The sequence below is a fragment of the Trichechus manatus genome, unplaced genomic scaffold (genome assembly GCF_000243295.1).
Source record: "Trichechus manatus latirostris isolate Lorelei unplaced genomic scaffold, TriManLat1.0 scaffold00009, whole genome shotgun sequence".
Lineage (NCBI taxonomy): Eukaryota > Metazoa > Chordata > Mammalia > Sirenia > Trichechidae > Trichechus > Trichechus manatus.
The window spans coordinates 4463949-4491504 of record NW_004443945.1 but is presented as its reverse complement, the minus strand read 5'-3'; the positions used below and the strand labels follow the sequence as shown (position 1 = coordinate 4491504).

The following is a 27556-nucleotide window of genomic DNA, read 5'->3' as shown; positions in this document are numbered from 1 at the left end:
AGGCAAAGTAACTAGAAGAAGGAGAGACCCTGAGAGTCACCAGGCCAGACACAGCAGAGCAGGTCTGGAGCCTTGAGGACAGGGAGGGATCAGGGCCGAGCAAGGGTAAGAGGGTGGGTGGGGGCCTGCGTGCCTCTAGAGGACAACATTCACTGCAGGGTTTGGCTGGGGGCAGTGGTGGGGTGCAGCATTCATGCAGAGGACTCCAGGAGCCTCCAGCAGTGGCGAGTGTAAACTTCAAGGAGGGCCTAGGCTGCCAGGCACTTGGAGGTGGGGTCACTCAAGACCTGAGAGCCCTGGGTGACGCATGGCACCAGGAGAGGCCAGTGTGTGCCACACACCAAAGCCGTCTGATGAGGAGCTGACTGAGGAGAGGTTGCTCAGAGGGGTCCCCAAGTGGTGTCTCCTCAGCGCACCATCTCCAGTTAGTTCTGTATTGCGAAAGTCTCCATCGGGTTCAAGCTGCTTCCTGGTTGGTCTGCCGCTGAGTGGAGGCTCCCAGCCTCCTGTGGGGGCTACCGCATGCCCTGGACCTTGGAGCCCCCTTCTTGGGTGGCAGGCTGTCCCAATAACTGGGCAGTGACTGCCTCTGAGGCCTGAGGAGTGGCCTTGGAGCTTGGGGCACTCTTGCGGGTGCCCTGAGGACTGGGCGGGCCTTTCTTTTGGGGCTGAGGACTCAGCTGGCCACCCTTCCTGCCAGACGATGGACTCTTGGAGCCTTTGGGCTTGGCCTGGGCATGGGCAACCTCAGGGCCCTTGATAGTTTTTAGCCCCAGCATCTCACAATAGGCGTTGCACTGGTGTGAGGAGGCAAACTGGTCCAGCAGGGCAGGGAAACAGCTCTCCTTGAGGCCTTGGTACCTGTGCCGAAGAGTGAGAGCTGAGGCCCTAGGATGGCACTCGGCACCCTAACCTAGAGCAGGAGCCCCTTAGGGGGGCAGATTTTGGGATGCCCATGGTCAGGATGTGGTGCCTAGAGTACATCCTATTCTACTTGGGGGTGGTAGGGAACCTTCCCTGGGTGCTACCTTAGGTGGCAGCAACTAAAATCTCCATTATACCCTGGCACATGGAATCCCCCATGTGGGACATTAATTGGTGTGAAGATGATTTACCTTTTTATTTAATTAGAGCAGACTCAAGGTCATCACTCTAATCATGGGGGCCTTGATCATCTGCATCCCGATGGGCTTTCTTGGGTGAAAACCCGGAATTGCAGGTGTACGTGTGGACCCTGGGCCTTGGACCATGGTACTCAGGCCTGTTAGTCACTAGTTGCCAGTCCAGACCTGGGGTCAGGGCACAGCAGGTGGGGTTCGACAGCCCCTAGAGTGTTTCCACATGGCCATCGGTGTGACTGGGACCATTTGGCCCCAAGTCCAGCAGCTCAGGGATGAAGAACCAGAAGGACTTAGGACATTTTTTGCCTGGAGAGGACTCTCCAAGAGTATTCTGTCCCTAAGAACCACTCACCCTCGCAGTTTGGTGGCAATCTGCACATTAGTCATCTTCCAGTCAACCCCTAAAAAGAGAGAAAGTTTGGGGTTGGTGTGTGTGAGCCTGCCTTTGTCCAGACTGGATCCAAGGCCCCATGTCCACAGGAAGGACATCACTTCAGATGGGGATGTCCCAGGTTTCAGGGTACTTCTTCAGGCATCCCTTCCCTGGGTCATCACCACCAGCCTGTCTCATATGCAGTGGGGGTATCTCTGTATTATTAGTAGTAATAATATTCCCATTTTTACAGGTGAGGAGATGGGCAGTGTGGGTATCTCTGTATTATTAGTAGTAATGATATTCCCATTTTTACAGGTGAGTAGATGTGCTAAGAGTTAAATGACTTGAGCAAAGTCACATTGATTCGTTTGTTCAATTCACTAGTGACTATATGCAATTTTTACAGGTGAGGAGATGGGCTAAGAGTTAAATGACTTGAGCAAAGTCACTTTGATTCATTTGTCCAATTGAGTACTGACTATATGCAATGACCAATCACTGTGAGTCAATGTAAAAGTTCAGCTTTTCTGACTCCTGGATCCAAAACTCTCCCAATTATGCAATTTTGCCTTACTGGATCAGCTCAGACCACAGACTTGGCTAGACTCTGGCTTTGAGCTAAATCCTCCTCCTCCCCCTTAACAGATTAGTTTATCTAGTCAAGAGACAGAAGATGAGAATGTGAAGATAAATTAGAGGCGAACCAGAGGAAATTTAACACTGGGTAAGACTGACTTCCACACTATCATACAGGCAGCCAGCTCTCCAAGAAGCCAAGGTGGTCTTCTGGGTTAAGGTACCCTTGGAAGAACAGAGCCAGGCAAAATAGTGATGGAGAAATTTTTCCATCACCCCAGTATCTCATCACTCATGCATTAGACTTGTGGCCCTCCTTCCCCATTTCCAACCTGTCTAGGTAGTATGCCTCTAGGAACTTGCCTTTCACTATCAGGCCTGATAGAGCAGAACAAGTGTGGGATTTAGAATTATGTCACTTTTGAGTTGTGTGAACTTGGCAATTCACTTAATATCTCTAATCCTCAACTGTTAAGGTGAGGATAATAATGCCCATCTAATAGGGGTGTTGAGAAGATCACAAATACACGCAGGACTTTAACCTTGTGCCTGAAACATAGTATGTATACAATAAACAGGAGTTTCTTTGTCAGGTCTCTTTCGGCATTTATCACATTCTATCTCGTATATTAATAATGATGACCTCTTACATTCGCACACAATTTTACAGTTTACCCAAGGCTTTTACAAATATGGCCCCACTTAACCCCCATAACAAACCTGGGACATAGGAAGAAAATATACCATTAGTCCTGCAGAAGGAAAGGAAACAAAGGCTCAGAGAGATTAAATAACCTAACCTATCTGTGCTTTCATTTTCTCCTCTATAAAACAGAGACCCAGCTAGAAATGATGAGGCCTAGACTTAAGTCGAATTTCTTTGACTCCAAAATCTTTCTGCTACACCATGTTATCATCTTATTAGAGAAACTGGTGTACTTCTCCCCGCTTTTGAAGGCAAGGGCTATGCCTTATTCATGTTGGTATCTTCCCAATATTTAGTAAATGTCAGATGGATGGATGGATGGATGGATGGATGGATAAGCAGATGGATGGAAGGAAGCATGAACTTATGAGTTAACAGAGTGAATGATAATGGCTTAGCGTGTTATCTAGTCTCTCTCACTCCAAATATATGGAGTTAACGATACAATATTTATTATAAAACTTAACTCCAAAGAAAAGCACAGTTGAGCCAGTTTTATACCTTTGGCCCTTGGTTTTCTCACTTATTTATATCAAGGACAAGATTTAATAATGTGTGATACTCCCAGCCCTTCTCCCCTTCCAGTATAAGAATTTTGTCTTTTCCTCTCCCCTTTCCCGTTCTGGTTTAAGAGAACAGGCCTGGAGAGGACTGGTCAAAGCAGGAAAAAGGATTCATGTTCACTGAGCTTTCTTTGTTGGGGGAGAATCTGGGTAATGGGAGAAACATAAATAAAACTAAAAAGAAGCCAGAGAGACTACATTGATTTACATAATGGAACGCTAAGAAAGATGGAGGAGGAAGGGAAGACAAGTAAAGCTCTTTGTTCTGGAATAAAAGAGTTCATGGAGAGTGAGAAAGTTCAGAGTAGCTACAGGGTAGGGAGAAAGGGAGATTTTGAAAAGGGTGGCTGTGAGTTTGGAATTCTATCCTATGTAATGTTCTCTGAAATAAATTCTTTTTTAATTTTAAATGGGGGCTGGACTATATTCCTTTAAATGCAACTTCACTTATAGACTGGACTACATAAGACCCTGGTATGTATTTGGGTTGCATCCAATCTACTCTACAAGGTTATTGTGAAGAGTAGAGGAGAGTAAATACTAAAATGCTTTGTCAACTATCAAACAAGCACTGTGGCTTTACCCCTCCACATGCTGTCACACACATGCACACCCTCACACCCTCATACCTGCCAAATCTGTGACAAGGAAGCTGCCATTTGTCCACTGATACAACCAGTGCTGGAAGGTCTGGCATTTCTGCACAGCCTCAGAGTTGCTAGACGCTGCTGGGGCCCCAGGACAGCCCCATTCCCGAGAACAGTAAGACTCCAGGGGCTTGCCCAGGTCCTCCTCCAGGGTGGCATATGGGATACTGTTTGCAGGCCGGTAGATCAGATACAGTGGGATGATCCTAAACATAGTTTCATTCTGCTGTGAGCAGGAAGTATGACTCCAGAGAGCTCATCCCTCCATCCCAATTCTGTACTCTTAGATCTAAAAGGAGGTCCCTTCCAAGAATGGAATTCTTGGCTCTGAGCCTGAAGGACAGCAAGAGAGGGGAGCTCCACCCCAAGTTCAGGAAAGGAAATGGAAGTCATTGGCTTCAGAGTCCTATCCATTCTCTGTGGCCAGTGGGACTAGAAGTGAACCCTGCTGTGGCCCAAGGTGGACTCTGTGCTTAGGCGAGGGACTGAGGTAAGTATGTCTCAGAGAGGAACACCTCTAGAGAGGATTCAACCAGCTGGGCTCAATAGCAGTCAGACCCTAGATATTCATAGTCAGAATGCAAGTCTTGAAATGAAAATGATTACCATTTATCTCTGACTCCTACAAAAATCCACACCAACCCTGACTGCTTACACGGAAAAGTCCCCAAGTTGCCTAGAAGCTTACCCATCCCCATCAATTTCAAAACTCTGCAATCAGCAAAAACCAGTCTAAGGAGGAGGGGATAGGGATGGGAGAAGACCTGAGATCAGGGCAGAGGCTTTTCCAAAGTGGGGAGTGAATCTTTAGGTCTTCATTTCTAGATTTTGAGGGAACACTGAGCTGAGCATAGGGGTAACTGTGGGCCCATTTGCACATGGCCATAACTCAGGATGCCCCAGGAGACTGTGCGATCACTGTTCTTTGGGGAAGCTGAAGGCAATAGGCCTGTGTACCTCATGGCCCCCCTCTTTGTGTACTTACTCAGGCACCTCCCCAAAGCCAGGCACAGCCCGGGCTTCAGCCGCAAAGATTTTGCAGTACTCGCGACTCATGTTCTGGATCTTACATCCCTGTGGATTATAGGGAACCAAATCAGATTAGCAAAGAACTTCCTGGCTCTCTGTCAGGCTGCTCTAAGTGGGAGGCCACTTGTTAGGGGGCTGTGGGGAGGAGTCCAGTTCTGGGGGGAAATGGGGTTCCCATCTGCCCTGCTCTCTACTCTGAACCTCATTTTTCTCATTTGCAAAACAAAGGGCTTTGGACTTTTGAAAACTGAGGTTTTCAAAGTGGTTTCCAAACTGTGTCCCCTGGAGTCCTAATGATAGTGGCAGTGCCCCAGGGGCCACCCTGTGGAAAGCAAGGAATAGGCTGAATGGGTGGAGTACCAGACCATCTGCCCCATCCATAGTCACTCCCCCTTAACTGCATTTATAAGGCTTCCATGTAAGATTATGTTTGGGGGGCAGGGAGAAAGTTTTCTGCTGCAAAAATATAGCTTGAAAACGATGGCCCAAATAGCTTTGATGCTCTCAAGTTCTCTGAGGCCAAGTACAGTATCTGGATTCTGGGCTATGTCTCTCCCCAAGGTTGGTCCTGGGCACCTCATAAGGTTGAGACTGAGATGGCTTCTGACTCCATTTCCCGACAAGACCCAGGCTGGGAAAGAGGAGGAGGTGAGAAAGTAGAAGGATGGGGAACAGGGATGGGACTTGGTACCTGGATGGTGACGTCGTAGTTTCTGCCCAGGAGAGAGGTCTCACTGCTTGGCCCAAACACAAGCAGGCTGGATACCTTGATGATGCAGGTGCAGCCTGACTCGAAGATGGGTTCCAGCCCGTAGATGACCTTGGCCTGGGAGGCCTTCTGAAGGCCACACCCATGTCCACCCCCTCGGAGCTCCTCGCTCACCAGGCGCCCAAAGAGCTTGTCCCCCCAGCAGCCAGAGTCAGCCAGACCCTTAGCAAACACCATAGGGGTCATCTCAATCTCTTCTCCAACTGAAGGGGAACAGGAAAAATGTAGAAGAACAGAAGTTTCTGCCTGACCACTGTGGGGTGTGTAAGGCAGGTGAGAGGCTGGCAACAATCCCTCACCTCGCCAACCTGGTGCTCCAACTTTCTGCACCTTGACCTCCTACCAGACTGGGAGCTCCTTGAGGGCAGAAACTATCTGATATAATCCTTCTCATTTAATAGTGCTTGTGTGGTACCTGTCACATGCTAAGTGCTCCCCAAGAATCTGTGGAAGGCAGTGGTTTCCTGTGCTAGCAGCAATCACTACAGAATACCAGAATTACTTTGTTTTAGAATTGTGTGTTTTGCTCAAATAGTTAAATGATTCCATCTCAACCAACACTTTTCACTGGAACAAAAAGCTTACAGGGCCAATCCAGCAGAAATGATCACTCCTAGTGCTCTAACTGTGATCACTGAATACCATTTCCCACTAGAAGAAGAAATGCAAGAAAGTCTACACATCAAGTTACTTCAATAAATAAATGGCAAGGAGGGAGGAAAAAAGAGGGAGGAGGAACTGTTATATGTTAAAAGAGACTTTGATAGATCAACCAAAAGCAATGAGTGGTTCCTGATTCAAATAAACCAATGAGACCATTGGGGAAATCTGGTTGGATATTTGATGATATTAAATAATTATTACTATGTTTTTAGATGTGAGGTTTTATTTAATATGATCAAATTTGATAACTGAACAAAAGGCACTGGTTCAATAAATGAGTGATTAAATGAGTAAATGAATGAAGGAATTAATACATTAATTAGTAAATGGAGCTCTCGAAATCTTTCCATTGCTGGCTGACTTCACAGTCCCAAGCTTTAGCATGTCTCTTGTAGGAGCAGTGCAGACCCTCCCCTTAATACTTGAGCCTTTAAAATGCCTGTCAAACTTCAGAGTATTTCACAATCACCAGGAAGCCCAATGAAAATGCCATTTTCCTAGGTCCTTCCCCAGAGATTGTGATTAAGGAAGGATAGCTGCAGCAGGGCCCAAGAAACTACATTTCTAGCAGATTCCTTGTGTGAATCTGATTCAGGAGGTCCACAGACCACTCAGAAACTCTGGGAAGGGAGCTGGTGGGATAAGGTGTGCCCTGGTGGCCAGTCCTGCCCTTCATCAAGGCTCTAATAAGGACAAAGGGCACAAGGCTGAACTCACTCCTTGCAGAACGTCTCCTCCTACCCCCAACCACTTTTTCCCCCACAATCTTCTGAAAAATCAGTCCTCCTCCATTATCCTCCCCAGGACTTTTCCTAAACTAGGAGGCAAAGTGTAGCTGTATGTGGAGGTAAATGTGACATTATGGAAGATTCCAAGCCCTTCAGGAAGGTCCTCCTGCAGATGGTGGGGGTAGGGATGAATACCCACCCACTCCTCCTCCTCCCCCACAAGGGCCCCGTACCTTCACCTTCTTCTCTGGAGGTGAATCCTGACAACACTAGGTGGAGAAAAAGAAAGACAGCAGAGACCCTCAGGCTGTCCTGCCTAAAGAGGGAGCCATCTCTGCAAAGATGACCCCTGCCCAAACCCAGGAGCCAGGTCCAGCAGAGACTTGGGGCAGCAGGGCAACACTCACCCTCAGGGCTGAGGCAGAAGTCAGTGGAGGCGGAGCCGTGCTCATTGTGGACAGTGCACCGATACATGCCGCAGTCCACGGGGGACGCCTGCACGATGGCCAAGGCCGCTGGCCCCTCGTCCCCCGCACTGCAGAGAGTAGAGACTTTTCTCGTGAGGCCAAGGTCATGCACAGGGCTCATGCGATGGAGCAGAGTGTGATCCTCAGACCCTACTCCCAGAGGATGCTGAAAACCCAGGCACCAAGAGACACCGTGGTGGAGAGCAAGTTCCAGATCACCCAGATTCAGCGTGACACTTATTACCTGTGCAAGTTTAGGCAAGAGACTTAACACCTGAGCCTCCATTTTCTCATCTCTGCTCTGGGAGTAATAGCATCTCCCTGATGGGGTTATTGTGATGCTAGGACAATGCCCAATAGTGCCATCATTGTACTTAGGAAGCCAGGTAGCGTGGAGATGGTCCCAGCCAGCTTACCTCCTGCCCACCTCGCCCACTGGGTGCTGATCCTTGGCCCATGTCAAGACTGAGTCACTAAGAATGTTGAAGAACTGGCACCAGAGCTTCAAGCTGCCCGAGGCATCAGGGAACTGCTCCACCCTAATCTTCCGGATGACCTGTGGGGCTGAGAGTGGTGGCCCAGCTAAGAGGGAGAAGCCACTTCCCCTCCACCCTGTGCCCTCTCTGGCCCCTCTCACAGTTTTACAAGCAGAGGCAGAGGGCTGAGCACAGGCTGAGAGAAAACAGGATTCAGGTCTCCCACTACTTCTGAGCCCCCAGCCCTTGTTGCCCCCTCCCTCCATCTCTGAGGCTTCTGCTCTGACCCCCAAAGCACGAATCTGAGCTGGAAAGAAGCCTGGCCAGGGAGAGCTTCACAGTGGGAAGACAGACAGCTGTCTGGAGAGGACATCCCTTTACTCTCTAGGCCCCTAACTCTAGAGACCTGCATTGAACCCATCCCTACCACTGTAGCTGTGGGACAAGTCTGTAAAGAGGGGACGATGATGATGATGATGATGATAGCGTTAGAATGCTGCTCAATGCCAGGCCCTGTGATAAGTCCTTGATTTATTCCATCCCATTTAACCCTCACAATGCTACAAAGTTGATACTATTCTCATCCCCATTTTACGGAGTAGCAGAGCCAGGAAAAGACCCAGACCTTTCTAATTCCAAAGCCCGCGAGATCATTAAATAAGACCTTCTCAAAGGTGCTTTGTCAGTTCCTGAACAAGGGCAGGTGGTGGTGCTGTCAGCAGCAGCAGTGTCCTCAGTGGCTTCTTGGCAGGCCTCTCCCGTGAAGCCCCCTCCCCCTACTCCATCCCCATTGCTTACCTTTGAGCAGGTCCTTGGCTTTCCTGGACTTGGCCAGAGCATCCTGCTTGCCTTCATCCAGGGCCAGCTCTGTGTCCAGGCCACTGGCCTTGGTGCTGGTGCCCAGGTCTCCTGGTGTCAGCTCCTCCTCTGCCCGCGGCACCTCCAGCAGACCTGCCTTCCTGCCCAGGGTAGGGGAGCGTTTCTCCCGCCCTGAAGTCCCTGGTGACCCAGGCGCCAGGCTCTTCCTGGGCCCCCGGGGGGAAACTGTGGGACTCTCCCTTTCTTCGGGTTTGGCCGCCTCCCCGTCTTCCGCTGCTCTAACCTTAGGGAGAAATCTCTTCCTCCGGGCCCCCAGAGCCAGCTCCTCAGGTGTGGCTGCAGGGAGGCCTGTCAGAGCCTCCCCTGGAACTGTCTCTTCTCGGAAGGGCTCCTGGGCTCTGCTCTCTGCTGAGAGCAGTCCCTGCTGCCCAGGGGCTGCCTGCCCACTCACCTCCCTCACTGGTCTGCCCAAGCTGCTCTCCGGGGCGGCACCTAGGAGGTCAGACCCCTCAAAGGAAACCTCTCCTTCACCTTCACCCTCACCCTCACTGGATCCTTCTTCCAAGGTTGGCCTAGGGCCCTCCTCGCCTACCACGATGGCGGGGACAGTGAGGGGGCTGGGGCCAGGGCCTCGGGAGCCCCGGGCAGCCGCCAAGGCCTGCTGGCCAGCCTGCACCTCACGGTCCAGGAGACCAGTGAGGCGGCGGGAGGTGCAGGGGCTCAGCAGCAGGGTCTGTGCACTCTGCACCAGGTGGTTGTTCTCCACGCGCTCCAAGATGCGCCGCGACGTCCGCGGGCTCAGACCGGCCACTTCCACGGTTGGGACCAGAGTAGGTGAGGACACTGGGGCCCCGGTCGCCATGCCCGCCTGGGACTCTGCTGCCCCTCCACTTGTCTCTGTGCCAGATAGTTTTAGCAACAGAAGCAAATAGTTCTTCAGGGAATCTATGAGGCGAGGGTCACAGGTCCGGGGACCTGAGGTTGTACCCTCCACATCTGGCACCTTGGCACAGGCCCCCTCACTGCTGGCAGCCATGGTTTCTGGTGGGTGACTCTGGGTGGGTGTCCCCGGCCCCAGGTGCAATGTGGGGGAAGACCCGAGCAAGGCCTGAGCCCCCGAGGGCAGGACGGCAGCTGTGCTCATGTGCTGAGAAGTAAGGGCGCTGGGCAGCCCCTCCGATGAGCTATTGGTCAGGCCAGTCCCAGGAAGAGAAGGCATGGTGGGCACTTCTGGGCTCAGGCCAGCTGGAGGACAGCTGCTCAGATCCACAGACAGCTCTTCCCTCAGCTGGTCCTCCTTGGGGCACTGGAACAAGCTGTCCTCCATCTTCTCCTTGGCCAGGCTTGACCACCCTGGCCCTCGACATCTCTCTCCTCCCATCTGCTCCAAGCTCCCCCCAGGAAGCAGCTGTGCTGGGAACGTGAGGCTCCCTGACAGGGGGCCCAGCATAGTTTCCTCATGTTTTCTGGAGGCTGTTACTGCTGCATCCTCAGAGCTGAGCACAAAACCAGGTTTTTCTGGGACAGAAGACCCTTCTGGGGTCTGCTCAAAGCATCTGGTAATCTGAGGAGGCCTAGGGCCCTCTGAAGGTGAGGATGCAGGGGCTCTGGACTGTGAGCTGAGGCTGCTCATGGGCTCCTCCTCTGGCTGACTTGCTATGGCTGTGGGTACATTCTCCTCTGACGGCCTCCCCTTTTCTCCCTGTATCCCTCTGTCTTCTTGTGTCCTCTCATCTGCCTGTGTCTTCCTGTCTTCCTGGATCTTCTCATCTGCCTGTGTCCTTTCTTCCTGTGTCCCTGCCCTTCCCTGTGTCACCACATCCTCCTGTGAACCCCTGTATACCTGTGCCCCCCCACTTTCTTGTGTCACAACGTCCACCTGTGTCTTGCTCTCTGCCTGTGTCCTCTGGGTTATCTGTGTTCTATCTTCCTGTGTCTGCCCATCTGTGGGCATCCTCCTGTCCATCTGTGTCTTTCCATCCACCTGTGCGTTCTTGTTGCCTCCTGTTCTCTGGTCAGCAGAGGTTCTCCTGTCCTCCTGGGTTTCTGTATCCATAGGCTCAGTAGTGCCCTGACTTCCAGAGGTGCTGGGACCATGGGAGGCTACATCAGAGATGCTGCTGGCCGATGTGATGGGGACCGTGGTTGCCTGGGACTCTGGGGCCTGAGCAGACATGGACAAAAGAAGAACTTAACTACACTTGCATGAGGATTTCCAATCTGACCTCATCCAGAACTACTCCGACAGGAATCCTGCCACCTGGTTTCTCAGGCCACCTGGGGGTGGGAGGCAAAGGACATGTGGCAAAGTTCCAAAGCCTCATGCCCACCCACCCCAATCTCTGACCCCAGAATTGGGACCAGGGAATATCCAGCATCCAGTCCCAGCTCTGGCCCTTCTCACTTTCTCCCTGATGAAATCATGACTTTCCTGAAAGATGCTGTTCACATGTTATCCCACCCCTTACCCCTGCCATTTGGAGAAGAGTGTCTTCTCCCCAGGGCTCCCACAGAAATCAACCTGTTCCTCTCTTGTGGTACTAATTACCCTGGACAGAACTGTGGGTAAAATGGGAGAGGGCAGAAGAGCCCCCAACAATGGCCTCAATGACAGCATCTACCGTTAATGAGTGAGTGGTACCACCATGAAGCAATCTAGAGAGGGTAAAAATAATTATGAACGGCCCCTATGCCAAGAAATCAATGACACATTATAACATTATCCTTTTTGCACACTTACTATTTGCAAAGCACTACCATGAAGCAGAACTGACTCAACAGCAACGGGTTTGGTTTTTTTGGTTTATATGTTGTTGTTAGCTGCTGTCGAGTTGGCCCCTGACTCATCGCGACTCCATGCACAACGGAACAAAATACCACCCAGTCCTGTACCATCCCCATGATTGGTTGTGGATCAGATCATTGTGATCCATAGAGTTTTCATTGGCTGATTTTCAGAAGTGGATCATCAGGCCTTTCTTTCCTGTTTGTCTTAGTCTGAAAGCTCCGCTGAAACCAGTTTAGCCTTATAGCAACATGCAAGCCTCCACTAACAGACAGGTGGTTGCTGCACATGAGTACACTGGCCAGGAATCAAACCCGAGTCTCCTGTATGGAAGGCGAGAATTCTACCACTGAACTACAACGCCCTCCAAAGCACTATGCTAGGCGCCTTGTATCTATTGCCTTAATGTGAAACATTTATGAGAATTATCCCCATCTTATAGATAAGAACACTGATGGTTGAAGAAAGGATGTAATTTGTTCATTATTAGATGCAAGTAAGTGGCAGAGTTTAGATTAGAACCATGGCTCCAAATCCCATGTTATTTGCTTTTATACTTAATGCCACCCATTCCAATATAACTAAAGGATTTTCTAAATCTAAACTTGGTGGCATAAGGTAGTAATTTTCCCTCTTTTTCTGCTGAATATAATGAAAACAACAAAGTAAACAAGAAAAAAACAAAGCAAACTCCATTATTAGTGAAACTAGAGGCAAACGTAATCAACGTCTCAAAAAAATGAATAAGGGCTACTAAAAGCAGATAGAGGCCGATGCTGGGGGGTTACGGAGCAGCAAAAGCTGTATGGGTGAGAATAAATAGTGAGACGGCTCAGGAACAGCAGGTCTCAGAACATACCAGCAAAAACACAGTTACTGTAGATAAGGGGTTCATCCTAAAGTGATAAATCCATTAACTTTGCGTACAACAAGGGCTGTAGGATCATGGAGGAGCCCTGGTAGTGGAATGGGTAAGCACTTGGCTGCTAACTGAAAGGTTGCTGGTTCCAACCCAACTGCGGTTCTGCAGGAGAAAAGGCCTGGTGATCTGCTCCCGTACAGATTACAGCCTAGGAAACCCTATGGGGGCAGTTCTACACTGTCACATAGGGCCCCTATGAGTCGGACTCGACTCTATGACACACAACAACAACAGGATCATGAGAACTGAGTAGAAATAAAGCAGAAGATACACAAGGAGAGAAGAGTGGAACAGCCTAAGGGTAGCAGATCTCAGAAATCACCAGCAAAACTACAGTCCCTGAAGAAACCTCCAAAAAACTGCTAAGGAGATCCATTATAAGTAATCAAAAAAAAAAAAAAAAAAAAAGTATCTGTTAAAAGGTATCATGAGAAAAAGTGGAAAAGAGAAGCAAAATGTACCAAAGAACATTCCCAGAAATGTTGACATGAAACAGATGAAAATTCTGACCAATATTTCACCAACAATTTTAAAAGCTTAATGAAGAAACCACCTTTATGAAAGAAGAATACAAAGCAGAAATATAAGAACTCAAGAAAGAGATGGGAGAGAGAATATGGAAGTTGTCAGAACTCAGGAAAGATATTGAAGAAGAAAAAAAAAAGACAAATTGGAAGGAGCACAAGAAAAACTAAATCCTGTGGAAAATACAGCAAGGAACATAGACAATAGAAATGGGAAAAGTGAGCAAAGTAAAATGGAAAGAAAGGGCCAATAACCAGCAATCAGTTAGATATTAGAACCTTCTTTTAACTTCTGATGTTCTAGGATTAGAAAATATTAATATGGGCATAAGATCTACAAATTTACAAAGAAAGTGCTGACTCTGCCCACAAGCCTGCTGGTCACAAGACTCATGAAAATAGATCTTGATTAAAGCAACCTTCACTCCCACTTTACCCTCAGCCGTATCAATCCCTGAGTCCTACTGAACTTACTTCCTCAATATTTCAATATCCATTCCTTCTCTCCATCTCCACTGCCAAGTACCTAATCCAAGCTGCCAACAATTGTATCTTGCCTAATCTACTGTAAAGTCCCTTTATTGGTATCCATGACTCTAGTCTTTGTCTCTGCTAAACTATTATCCTCCATGCAGCCCAAGTGGTCTTTCCAAAATACAGATTTGATTGTTACACTCCCCTGCTTAAAAATCTCTCAATGGCTTATTATCACTTCAGGGATAAAGCCTAAAAGCCCTAGCCTGAAACAGCAAAAAGTTTAATAACACTATTGGCCAGGGTATGGGAAAACAAGCATTAGCCTCTATGGACAGCAATTTGGCATTATCTATCAGAACAAAAAATACTTATACCCTTTGACCCAACAACTATACTCCTAGGAATTTATCCTACAGATATACTTTCATGTACAAATGGACTCATATACAAGGACATTTGTTGCAGCACAGTTTATAATAGCAGGAAACTAGAAAGTACCTAAATTCTATCAATATGGAATGGGTTCAGTGAATTATGGTATATCAATACCCCAAATAAATAAAATACAAGGTGTAGGATAAAATTACAGTATGAAACTTTTGTGTAGGAAGATACACACACATATTTGTAAATACAAAGAAAATAGCTCTGGAAGGATGCCCAAGAAACCTGTTCGAACAACTAACTTCAGGAAAAAGACATGGGTGATGGGGGTCAGGAAGGGAGGAGACTTAAATTTCTCTGAGTAACTTCTTTTTTAATTTAATACTATGTGCATGTGACACATATGCAGTAAAATGTTTTCAAGGTTCATCCATGTTATAGCATGTATTAGAACTTCATTCCTTTTTATGGCTGAATAATATTCCATTTATATATAATTTTTATCCATTTATCTGCTGGTGGACATTTGGGTTGCTTCCACTTTTGTTTATTGTGATTAATGCACATTAAATATTAGTGTACAAGTATAGGTTTAAGTCCCTGTTTTCAATTCTTTTGGGTATATACTTAGGAATGGAGTTTCTGGGTCTTACGGTGATTCTAAGGAGCCCTCTTAGTGCAGTGGTTAAAGTGCTCAGCTGCTAACCGAAAGGTTGGCAGTACTCACCAGCTGCTCTGCAAAAGACTGCTTCCATAAAGATTCAGCCTCAGACACCTTATGCAGAAGTTCTACTCTGTCCTATAGGGTCATTATGAGTCAGAATCGACTCGACAGCAATGGGTATGGTAATTCTACGTTGAACTTTTTGAGGAACCATCAAACTGTTTTCCACAGCAGCTGCACCATTTTACAGCAGTGGACAAGGGTTCCAGTTTCTCCACATTTTTGTCATCACTTGTTATCCCTCTCCCTTTTTAAAAAATAATAGCCATCTTAGTGGGTGTGAAGTGATATCTCACTGTGGTTTTGATTTGTACTTCCCTAATGACTAATGATGTTGAACAGCTTTGCATGTATTTATTGACCACCTGTATGTCTTCTTTGGATATCCTTTTACTTTTAACCTACCCATATCATTATATTTAAAGTGAGCTAATTGTAGACACCATTGAGTTGGATGATTTTTTCACAATATGTCTTTTAATTGTTATGTTTAGATCACTTACATTTAATATAACTATCAATATGTTTGGATTTAGTTTAATCGTTTTATTTTTTGTTTTCTATTTGTTCCCTGTTTTTTCTTCCTGTTTCCCCTTTCCTGCATTTCCTTGGGTTATTCGAACATATTTTTAGTATTCCATTTTAATTTACATACAGTGAATTTTACTATACCTCTTGGTATAGTTTTTTAGTTGTTGCTCTAAGAATTACAATATTCATACTTAAATTTTCAGTCTATTTAGAATCAATATTTTACCACTTCAGGTGAAATGTAGCAGTCTTACCATACAGGTCCCTTTACCCTCCCCTACTGTATGTTGTAGTTGTCTTGTATGTTACATCTACATACATTTAAAACTCCTGTATATGTTACAATTTTTGCTTCTACCTTTAAATATATTTAAAAGAATTCAAGGGGAGAAGAATAATCTATTATATTTACCCATATATTCACCATTTTGGTTGTCCTTCCTTCATCCCTGATTTTGCAAGTTTCCTTCTGGTATCATTTCTTTTCTGTTGGAAGAACTTACTACTTTAGCAATTCTTTTGGAACAGGTCTGCCGGCAATGTATTCTCTCAGCTTTCCTTCATCTGAGAAGGTCTTCATTTCACCTTCAGTCCTGAAAGCTATTTTTTGCTGAATGTAGAATTATAGGTTGTTTGTTTCAGCATTTTAAAAATGTTGTTCCACTTCCTTTTGGCCTCTACCATTTCTGATGAGAAATATACAGTCATTCAAATCATTGTTTCCTTATAAATAAACCAAAAACTAGATCAGTTTCTGTTGAGTCAATTCTTGTTCATAGCAACCTCATGTGCTGCATAGGGTATTCAAGGCTGTGACCTTTTGGAAAGAGTTCACCAGGTCTTTCTTCCAAGGTGCCTCTGGGCGAGTTTGAATCGCCAACCTTTTGGTTAATAGTCGAGCATTTAACCATTTGCACCACCCAGGGACTCCTTTCCCTATAAATAATGCGTCATTTTTCTCTGACTACTTTCAATATTTTTTTATTTTCTTCAGTTAGATTATGATGTTTCTGAGCATAGACTTCTTTTGACTTATCCTATTTGGGGTTTTCTCTTCTTGACTCTGTAGGTTTATACCTTTTACCACATTTGGGAAGTATTCAGCCATCATTTCTTCAAGTACTTTTTCTGTACCACACTCTTTCTCCTATCCTTCGGGGCATACGATAACACAAATTTTAGGCCTTTTGGTTTTGTATCACAGGTCCCTGAGGCTCTGTTCATTTCCTTTTCCAATCTTTCTTTCTGTTGTTGAGACTGGATAATTTCTATTGATCTATCTTCAAGTTCACTGACTTTTTCCTGTCATCTCCATTCTGCTACTGAGGTCATCCAATGAGCTTTTTTTATTTCAGTTATTATATTTCTTAGTTCCAAAAATTACATTTGATTCTTCTTTGTATCTCCTATTTCTTTGCTAAGACTTTCTATCTTTCCATTCATTTCCAGAGTGTTCATCCTTACTTGGCACATTTTTATAGTAGCTGCTGTGAAGTAAGATAATTCCTACAACTATGCATCTTGACATTAGCATCTGGTGACTGTCTTTTCCCATGAAAGTTGATATTTTCCTGATTTTTCGATTTTGCTTTAGCAGACAATTTACCTGGTTGTGTTCAGGCTGCAAGTTCCACTCATAAGATAGTGGTTTCAATGTCAGTTCTGTTTTCAAAGCCTTTGTAGTGCTATTATGATCTGGTCTGTGTATGTGCCACCCAGTGGCCAGTCTGGGACTTGGACAGCAATCTGTTAATTCCATTCTCAAAGTTTTTGTATGCTGTTCAGGATCAGATCAATGAACGCACAACTTGGAAATGAGCCCCAGAGTTCATAAACAGCTTATGAAGTCACTTTCCCAAGCTTCCCCCTCTTTACAACCTCCCTAGGACTTCCTGATCCCCTAGGGCTCTCCTTTTCAGTCCTCCAGTTACACACCAAAAAAAAAAAAAAAAAAACTAACATAGCTAGGGCTTTATTTACCCAACTCTGCCACATATTTTCACATTTAAGCCTGTGTCCTAGGGCAAGGAAAAAGCCCAGAAGACGAAAAACAGCAATGGGGGTTCGTCCTACCCTCTTGGGACCACAGCTCCTCTGATTAAAGGGGAAGATTCATGTCCCTCAGAGTTTCAGGTACCTGTAGCCTCTGCTGCAACCACTGTCACTACCAGAAGACCCTTTTCCCATTCCTCAAGCCTGATCCAAAGGGCTTCTCCTGGAGCTCTCTCTGTCAATGCTGATGCTTATTACTGGGCTTCAGGTAACAAAACCAGGCTGCTCTTCCCCAACTGCCTGCTTGTCATTGTTGTTAGTTGCTACTGAGTCATCTCCAACTTACGAAGCCCCCATGTACAATAGGACAAAACACTGCCTGATCCTGCACCATCTTCACGATCATCGGTATGCTCGAGTTCATTGTTGCAGCCATTGTATACTGCCTTCCAACCAAGGGGGCTCATTTTCTACACTATATTCAACAATATTCTGTTGTGGTCCATAGGGTTTCCATTGGTTAATTTTCAGAAGCAGATCACCAGGCCTTTCTTCCTAGTCTGTCCTAGTCTGGAAGCTCTGCTGAAGCTTGTCCACCATGAGGGACCCTGCTGGTATTTGAAATACTGGTAGCATAGCTTCCAGCATCATAGCAACACACAAGCCACCACAGTACAACATACTGACAGAAGGGTGGTGGAACTGCCTGATGCTATTTACTTTTAAAAGTCCTCAGATAGCTGCTCCATGCATTTTGCCCAGATTTTTAGCTGTACTAAATGGGAGATACAGGGTGGAGTGTGCTTACTCAGTCTTAGCCAGAACTGGAGCCGCCATAAACACAATAACTAACTTAATATTAGTTATTATATTTTTTACTTCTGGAATTCTGTTTGGTTCTTTTACAAGTCTTTGCCATTTTTTATAGTTTCTAGTTCTCTGCTGAAATTCTCAACCCTGTCTTTTTATCTTCTTGAATATAGAAGGTATAGTTTTATTTTTACAGTTTATGTCTGATAATTCCAAAATCTGGAATCCCTGTGGGCTCATTTCTATTATCTGTTATTTTTGCCTGTCTTTTTTTTTTTCTTTTTCATGTTTTCTTTCGTGTGCCTGCTTATCTTCATTTGGGTGCAAAATATTATATTTGAAAAATTGTTTTTCAAAATAATTAGACCTTGAAAACATTATGCTGAGTAAAATAAGTCAGACACAAAAGGACAAATATTGCAGGATCCCACTTACATGAAATATCTAGAATAGGCAAACGTATAGAGACCCAAGTTTATTAGTGGTTACCAGATGCAGGAGGGAGGAAGGGAGAAAGGGAAAGGTACTGCTTAAGGGGCACTGAGTTTCTGTTAAAGGTGATGGAAAAATCTGAAAATGAATAGTGGTGATAGTTGCACAAGATGATGAACATAATTAATGTCACTGAATTATACATGTAAAAAATGTTGAAATGGCAAATGTTTTATTATATATATTTTACCACAATAAAAAAAGGAAAAATAATTTGAGGCTTAAGATGATGTTATCATCCTTCAGATATAATTTTTGTTTGCTTCTGCCAGATGCCTGGGGGCACCTGATATCTGGAAGTACCCTAATGATTCACCTTCCAGGTGAATCACCTTTCAGGGATTGAGATATTAGTCCTCCAGATGACTCCGAGCTAAGATCAGTCCCCATGTGGACTAATTTACTTCTGGTTTCCCTTACTCTTAGGGTGCAAACCTTCAGGGTCCCAATGAAAAGCACTGGAGGTTTACCAGGGCTCCCACTCTTGAGACCACGGAGTCCAATTTTTGTCACCCTAGTCCCATGAGGCTGTCAAGAACACTGCCTAGCCTCTCAGTCTTCTCTTCTGGAGAGGCAAACACTGCCAGGAAAAAGCTATGACACATGCTGGGCTCACCACTGTGGATTTCCATTTCCTCTCAGATCTTGGCCAAATAATTCTTCACTTTCTTAGCGCCCCAATGCCTTCAAGCAGATATTTTAATATTTTGCCCAGCTTTTCTAGTTGTCCTCAGCAGAAAAGTTGGTCTGAATTATCTAACCCACCACTACTGGAAGCTTATATGCAATAAAATGTTAGTTCTCTTCCTTTTCTGTCTCACCATTGACCCTGGATAATGTTATAGTCGATGCTAAAGAAACCAAAGAAGAACACACAACACAGAAGAGAAAAAAAAGTGTTGAGATGTTTCCAGTGCATTTAGCCATTAAAATTAGGACAGGCAAGTTTTGCATTCCTGTCTCACTATTGACCCTGGATAATGTTATAGTCAATGCTAAAGAAACCAAAGAAGAACACACAACACAGAAGATAAGAAAAAGTGTTGAGATGTTTCCAATGCATTTAGCCATTAAAATTAGGACAGGCAAGTTTTGCATTCCCTGTCTACTCCACTTTATCTTTACTTCACGCTATTCATCCTGCCCAGAATATCTTCTTTCCTCTGCCACTTATCTAATTTCTATCTCTCTGGGGATATTATAGACATTTTTTTTTAATTGTGGTACTTATATAGGTAACAGAAAAGGCAGATATTCTTTTCACTAAAAAAAAATTTTGTTAAGTGTTTCCTAATATAGTATTTCCATTAATAAGTCCTATATGTGCTGCCAACCTGTCTGGCCTCTTTCCAGATACCTTCCCTGATGACTCTAGACCACACCACTCACCATCTCTGGAAGCCTACTGCAGTGACACTTATGGTCCAGTGTGAGTCTAGTCCCCGCAATTCGTTAGATAGTTCCTCAAGGTAAGGATCATGTCTCTCCTCCAGCCCTCCTCCCTCAATCGGTTTTCAACAAATACTTACATTCGAGTATTTCCTGAAGACCAAATTCTTGGACCCTTATTCTGGAAGGGGAGTTTCCAGACCTTGGATGGTCATCCTCAGGACCCACAGGGTTTCTCAAAAATAGAGACTTTAGAGTCCTAAGACATCCACAGAGCTCTCTCAAACCTACACTGCCCCCTCTGAGGATTTGGGCAGATGGAGCATTCTATCATGTCGCCATACTCCTGTGCCTCAACTCCAGATCTCATAGGGCTCTCCCATCTGGGGATATAGACTCAGAGAGATGTCAGGTTAGGCCATTAAAGAGCAGCCCTTGAGGGCATTGAAGGTCAGTTCCCACTCACCAAGTACCTTCAGGCAAGATTGCCTCTGCCAGGAGAAAGAGCTGTCTGAATAGCATGGCTGGGCTGCAGGGTCTCTGGACGTTCTTAACAATGCGTTGCTCCTTATCCCCATCCTACTCACAGTGTCCCTACAGGACAGAGCAGAACTGCCCCATAGGGTTTTCAAGGCTGTAAATCTTTACAGAACCAGACTATCGCATCTTTCTCCCATCCCAGAAACAGAGCCCTTTAAAGCACCGAACCCTAACAAGAAATATGCTGGGCCTATATGAAGAAAACTACAGAACATAAAGAGAGATACCAAAAACCAAACCCGTTGCCATCAAGTCAATTCTGACTCATAACGATCCTAGAAGACAGAGTATAACTGCCCCATAGGATTTCTAAGGAGTGGCTGGTGGATTCGCACTGCTGACCTTTTGGTTAGCAGCCAAGCTCTTAACCACTGTGCCACCAGGGCTCCTAAAAAGAGATAAAAAAGAAAATTTTATTCTCATGGACCCCAGACTTCTTGGAGCCATGAAGGTTGGATGAACCCCTGAAACTATTGCCATGAGATAATCTTTAAATCTTAAACCAAATATATTCCCTGAAGTCTTCTGAAAACCAAACAGTAGTTTAGCTTAACTAGTAAAAAATGTCTGCCTAGAACATTATCGCTTTTAAGAACTATCTATAAGGAGCCCTGGTGACGCAGTGATTAAGCACTTGCCTACTAACCAAAAGGTTGGCGGTTTGAACCCACTAGTTTCTCCTCGAGAGAAAGATGTGGAAGTCTGCTTCCGTAAAGATTTACAGCCTTGGAAACTCTATGGGGCAGTTCTGCTCTGTCCTATAGGGTCGCTATGAGTCAAATTCAACTCAATGGCAATGGGTAAGAACTATCTATATGGGATCAAATTGACAACAGCAACTCGAAAAATTATAGAGAAACCTTAGAGGGCAGTGAATTTATGTTAATGGGGGAAGAACAACTCAGAAAAGGTGGATGAGAATGGCTGCACAACTAAAGAATGTAATCAATGTCACTAAATGGTACATGCAGAAACTGTTGAATTGATGTATGTTTTGCTGTGTATATTCTCAACAACAACAAAATAAATAAAATTTTTAAAAAAAGAAAATTTGAATAATGGAAATAAAAATCATGCCTCCAGATGAGAGGGCTAAATATGGTAAGATATTGCTTTTTCCAAATTCTTATGCTTATTGCAATCCCAATCAAAATGTCAATGGTATGAGAAATAGAAGGCATATTAGTGGTTGCCTGGGTCTAGGGGTGGGAATGAAGATTGATTGCAAAAGGGCATGAGAGATCCTTTTGGGGCAATAGAAATATTCTAAAACTGGATTGTGGTGGTGGTTGCACAACTCTGAATTATGTACAATGCTGAACAGTGCACTTTGCACACTTAAAATGGGTGAATTTTATGGTACATAAATTATACCTCAATAAAGCTGTTTAAAAATATATATCTAGCAAGTTTTACTATAAGACCATTCACATTACAAATCTACCTTTAGTTTTCCATGAAAGGATTTATATAGGCTTTATGATCTTGTTAAAAATAATTCATCATTTTTTTTCATGTGGTTTTTGTAAAAGGTAAATATAAAGATACAAAGTTTTAAAAAAGAGTATCTTGGAGTTTGGATAATTTCAAACAATGATTCTGAAGTTTTCCTACAAGAATAAACAAGAAAGAATAGCTAGAAAAAATTTTTTTAAAGCATAAGAGAACTTACCCCAATAGATACTAAAGCTACAATAATTAAAACAAGATGGTCCTGCTGTGAGAATCAACAGATTTATGGATTATGATTCATGTATATGTAGGAACTAAAAAAGACTTTCTGCGTATAAAAAATAAGCATATAAAGAAACAATCACAAGCTAATGGGTAAAGCTGAATATTCCACAAATGATACTGGGATAAATTACTTATTAATAAAAAAATCAAGCTAGAGACTAATGCTATACTATAAAAACCAAAAAACCAAACCCGTTGCCATCTAGTAGATTGCGACTCACAGTGACCCTACAGGACAGAGTAGAACCACCCCAAAGGGTTTCCATGGAGTGGCTGGTGATTTGAACTGCCGACCTTTTGGTTAACAGTCAAGCTCTTAACCACTGTGCTACCAGGGCTCCACACTATACTATATGCCCAAATAAGTTCCAAAACCAACCAAACCAAACCCATTGCCATCCAGTAGATTCCGACTCATAGCGACCCTATAGGACAGAGTAGAACTGTCCCACAGTGTTTTCAAAGAGCAGCTGGTGGATTCTAACTGCCAACATTTAGGTTAGCAGCCAAACATTTAACCACTGCACCACCAGGGCCCCAAATAAATTCCAGATTAATTTAAAAGTCAAATGAAAGAATTCAAACAACAAAAATTAAGAAAAACATATAGATTAATATTTAACTAATCTTAGAATGGGGAAGAAAAGCACAAACACTATGAAAGAAACAGTTAAAATATTCATACTATGGTACCTTATACAGCCATTAAAAATGAAGTTTTTCAAAGAATTTTTAGGAACCATAGGAAAAATGCTCATGAAATAATAAGTAAAGAAAGCAGGATATAAAACTGCACCAAAGCAAGAGCACAAATTAAATTTTTTAAAAAACTACATATACACATAAAAAAGATAACACCAAGATATCCCACCATCTATGGAATGATAGATAGCTGTGGATGGTAGAATTATAGGTGAATTTTTATTTTCTCTTTTGAATTTTTAGGGTTTTCCCCCATATTGTCTACTATAACCATGTGTTACTTTTAAAACCAGAAAAAAAAGGTGTTTTTTTTTTTTTTAAGATTTAATAGGATGGAAATATAAAAAACTATTCAAATTAAGTCACTGAAAAACAGCAGCTTCAAAACATACATTTTTTACATGTATATTTCACATTTTAAAGTTTAAAAAAATAAAATAAAACACAGCCTTCTTGCAAGGATGGCAGAGCCACCGCAGATAGTCTCTCACATGTTGGCGCCGCGCTCACCCACAGAGGATCGCCCTGCCAGGAGGATGCAGCCATGCTGGCTGGGTGTCCCGACCCCTATGGGCGGAGAAGATAGATTCGCACACAGACTTGGCTGACAGCCTGGTCACTTCCTAAATGAGCTCCCTGGGGGCCCACATGGCCATCCTTACATAAGGCCCTGCTGTCCAGCCTGTGGGCTGTCAGCACAGACTAGCCCCACTAGCTCTACTTGGGCCTCCAGGAATGTACCATGCTGACAGCCTAAATCACGTGAGACCAGGAACGAAGTGGGCGAGAGTCCTTGAGTTTTGCCCCACCCCAAAGCCCTCAGAACTATGGTCCCCAGGTCCAGCTCAGTACCCACTGAAATGAAGCCCTCTCTCCAGGTCACCCTTGCAACTGGTCTCCTCTTCCTTCCGCACATGAAAGTTCTCTCCAAGGGAAATGTGGCCCTCCCTGTTCCCCGTGAAACATGCTTTTCCCTTTGCCCTCCATAAGGTGCTGTTTCAGTGTGTCCCTCCTGTGTGTGTTTCCCTTAACTGTTCCAATAAACTGCCTCTCCTCTGCCCCTCACCCCTGTGTGACACGGCTTTCTACCGATTCTCCTGTTCCCTCATGAAGCTGCCATTTCTAGGACCCACAACTCCTGCTTCCTCTATCCCAAGAAATGGTCTCCTCTTAGTTCTGCTGAAAAGAGAGATTGTCTCCACTTAGGATTGCCAGATTTAGCAAAAAGAAATACAGGACACCCAGTTTAATTTGAATTTCAGATAAACAATGAATAATTTCTTAGTATAAGTATTTCCTGGAGTCTCTGAGTGGTACAAAGAGTTAACATGCTAACCAAAAAGTTGGTGATTCAAGTCCACCCAGAGGTGCCTCGGAAGAAATGCCTGCCAATCTACTTTCAAAAAATCAGTCATTGAAAACCCTATGGAATACAGTTTTACTCTGACAAACATGGGGTCTCCATGAGTCAGAACTGACTCAATGGCAACTGGTTTAACTGGTATAAGTATGTTCCATGTATTTTCTCTGCCCCTACCCCTACTCTTGAAACACTTTTTCCTTCTGTCCCTCATAAGAAAGACTGTCTTCTTCCTGTCCTACTACAGAACACTGTCTCCCCAGGTCCCTGTGAAGTGCTGCCCTTCTCTGTCCCCTTCCATGAGACACTGACCCCAAGGGACAAATTGTTTCCCTCTGTCTATTCTCTCAATCTCACTCTTCCTTCCCTCCCCATCAAATTCCTTAATATGGTTACCCATCTGTCTCTTTCTTTGAAGACTGGACACCCCACTGCCCTTTCTCCTCACAAAACATCATATTTTCTCTGATGGCTACCTGCTCCTCAGGAAATGACGGCACTCTTGTTCCCAAGTAAAGCCATTTCCCTCTACCTCCCAACTCAGTAATATCTTAATACCTACTGCTATTTATTTAGTTCTTCATAGCACCAGGCCCTGTGCTAAGCACCCTAGTTCTCTCAACAGCCCTCAGTAAGGAGGTCGTATTATTATTTCCATTTTACGAGACTTGAAAGGTATCACACAATAAGGGTACTAGTCAGCTTTGAATGTATGTATGCCAGACACCAAAATCTTAGAAAAACTCAGATTAAATCAGAATCTCCTAGACGTTTGGTAGCTTGTAAAAATCTTCTAACGAGCATCCAGGTTGAGAACCACTGCAGACTACAGGCCTCCACTGCTCTTCAGTCTCCCTCATGAAACACTGCTGCCTCAGTATAACCAGTTGCCAACAAGTCAACTCCAGCTCATGGCGACCCCATGTATGTCAGAGTAGAACTGCTCCACAGAGTTTTTGTTATGGATTGAATTGTGTCCCCCAAAAATGTGCGTTAATTTAGCTAGGCCATGACTCCCAGTATTGTGTGATTGTCCACCATTTTGTCATCTCATGTGATTTTCCTGTGTTATAAATCCTAGTTCCATGATGTTAATGAGGCAGGATTAGAGACAGTTATGTTAATGAGGCAGGACTCAATCTACAAGATTAGACTTTTCTTTTGATATATGAAAGAGAGAAAAGGGAAGAGACAGAAGGGGACCTCCTACCACCAAGAATGAACCAGGAGGGGAGCATGCGCTTTGGACTCGAGGTCCCTGCGCTAGGAAGCTCCTAGACCAGGGCAAGATTGATGACAAGGATGTTCCCCCAGAGCTGACAGAGAGAGAAAACCTTCCCCTGGAGCTGCCACCCTGAATTTGGACTTCTAGCCTCCTAGACTGTAAGAGAATAAATCTTTCTTTGTTAAAGCCATCCACTTGTGGTATTTCTGTTATAGCAGCAACTATGTAACTAAAACAGTTTTCAATGGATTTTTTGGGAGGTAGATTGCCAGGCCTTTCTTCTAAGGTGCCTCTGGGTAGACTCGAACTGCCAACCTTTTGGTTAGTAGCCAAGTGCTTAACTATTTGCACCACACAGGGACTCCTTGCCTTAGTATAGCCAAGGAAAACCCTCTCCGCTGGACTCTTCCCCAGGGAACACTGTCTTTCCTCTAGTCCTTTTGGGACCCAGTTCCTGGGCTGTGAGCTCCCATGCTCTCAGAAGAGGGGTCACAGTCAGGCAGTGCTGTCCATATGCCTGGCATCTGGAGAGTGGCTGCAGCAAGGGCCATGCCTGTGGTCCCCTGCTCCTGGCTGGTACTCTACCCTGCCCCACCCCCCTCCATAAATAGCCCACTGCTCGCTCTTGTTCCAAGAGTTTCCATGAGGTCAGCTTCCCAGAGTGGCCTCAGGTACCCAACACCCAACTTACCTCTCCTGGAGTCTTGTGACCTGCTTGCCCCTGCAAGGGGCTGTCCCGGGTGCTGTGTCTCCGCCGGGCAGGGGGCGTTGGCACTGTGGCAGTTGCTTGAGTTGGAGACTTCCCTAAACCCTGGAGCCCAGGCTCTGGAGCCTGACTCAGGCAAGAGTCGGGCCTGCTGTTGGTGGTAGGCTCCTCTTTGGGCTTTGGAGGGGCGAATCTCTTACTGTTGAAAGGCTTCATTGGCTGGAGGGCTGGGAAAGGTGTGAGTTGGCCAGGGGCGACAGGCACCTCCTTGACTCTTGCCTGGCCAGCTACCTTCCCCAAGGGTGTCCCTCTGGGTGCCCTGCCACTTGGGGCCTGGGACTCCTCCCCAAGCCTGGCTGCCTGGGTGTTCTCCAGATACCTGTCCTTCAGAGAGAAGTACACTTCCTGGTCTGGACCCGGAGCTGGGGCAGGGCCTGGGGCAGGGACATGGGTTGCAGCAGGGGCCAGAGCAGGGGCATCCTGGGCCTTATCTCGAGTGCTCTTAGCAGAGGCTGGCTTCCTAGCACCATCTGCTCCAGAGGACCCAGGCCCCCATGCAGCCCTGCCTCTGGGCAGGGTCAGAACCTGCTCCATGTTCATGGGCCCCTGCATTCCACAGGAGTCAGGCTTGTCTGAACTGGGAACACGGTTTTCAGAAGGATGGTGTCCTCGGGCTGTCTTCTCTAACTCTGGCTTCCACAGACCTTGCTTAGGTTTCTCATCTTTCTTTTTCTTCTTGGCCCCAGACTCCTTTTTGGGGGCTCTCTGGGACCCCAGCTCCATGGTCTCACAGATGTATGTCAATAAGCCATGCTCCCCATCCTCCAGGGCTGCCTCCCCATTGGTGGTCACCTCCCCGGGAGCAAAACTGTTGAGCAGGCCCAGGCCTGGGTGCTGAGCAGGCTCAGTCTTTCCCTCCTGCCAGGCTGCCGGGGTCCCACCCTCAGCCTCCCTAGGAGGGGCTGAAGGGACTGGCACTTCAGCCCCACTGAGTCGTCGCTTTCGCTGGAAGCGGTCTGGGCTGAGCTTGCGGAGGGTGTCGGCCTCCTCGGCCGCCTCCTTCCCATGCTTCCAGCTCTGCTCTATCTCCCGCATCTTTGCCACAGCCTTGCGCTTCAGCTTGGCGAACCAGCGCTGGTGGATCTTGTACTCAGTCATGGTGCCCACCTCCAGCACCCCTGAGCAGGTTACAATGCCCTTGGCATTTCGGGCAGAGGCCTGGTAGATGGCAGCATCTTCTTCTCGGCACCTAGAGGTAGGGGCATGAGGTGATACCTCTTCCTCCTGGGAGCCGCGAGCCCCCACCCCATGCAGCC

General features: G+C 45.6%; 1 protein-coding gene across 1 annotated transcript in view; it reads right to left on the bottom strand.

Moving 5' to 3' along the window:
• Window positions 1-515: 515 nt before the first annotated feature.
• ALPK3 (alpha kinase 3) overlaps window positions 516-27556 on the bottom strand; it is a 46747-nt gene continuing 19706 nt past the window's right edge. Inside the window, exons 5-14 of the mRNA XM_004370812.1 lie at window positions 26226-27489; window positions 8920-11104; window positions 8062-8209; window positions 7586-7713; window positions 7412-7447; window positions 5710-5990; window positions 4975-5063; window positions 3972-4195; window positions 1474-1522; window positions 516-861 (exon numbers count right to left, since the gene is read on the bottom strand). Of these exons, the coding sequence (XP_004370869.1) occupies window positions 516-861; window positions 1474-1522; window positions 3972-4195; window positions 4975-5063; window positions 5710-5990; window positions 7412-7447; window positions 7586-7713; window positions 8062-8209; window positions 8920-11104; window positions 26226-27489 (4750 nt within the window). The remainder of the gene's footprint in view (window positions 862-1473; window positions 1523-3971; window positions 4196-4974; window positions 5064-5709; window positions 5991-7411; window positions 7448-7585; window positions 7714-8061; window positions 8210-8919; window positions 11105-26225; window positions 27490-27556) is intronic.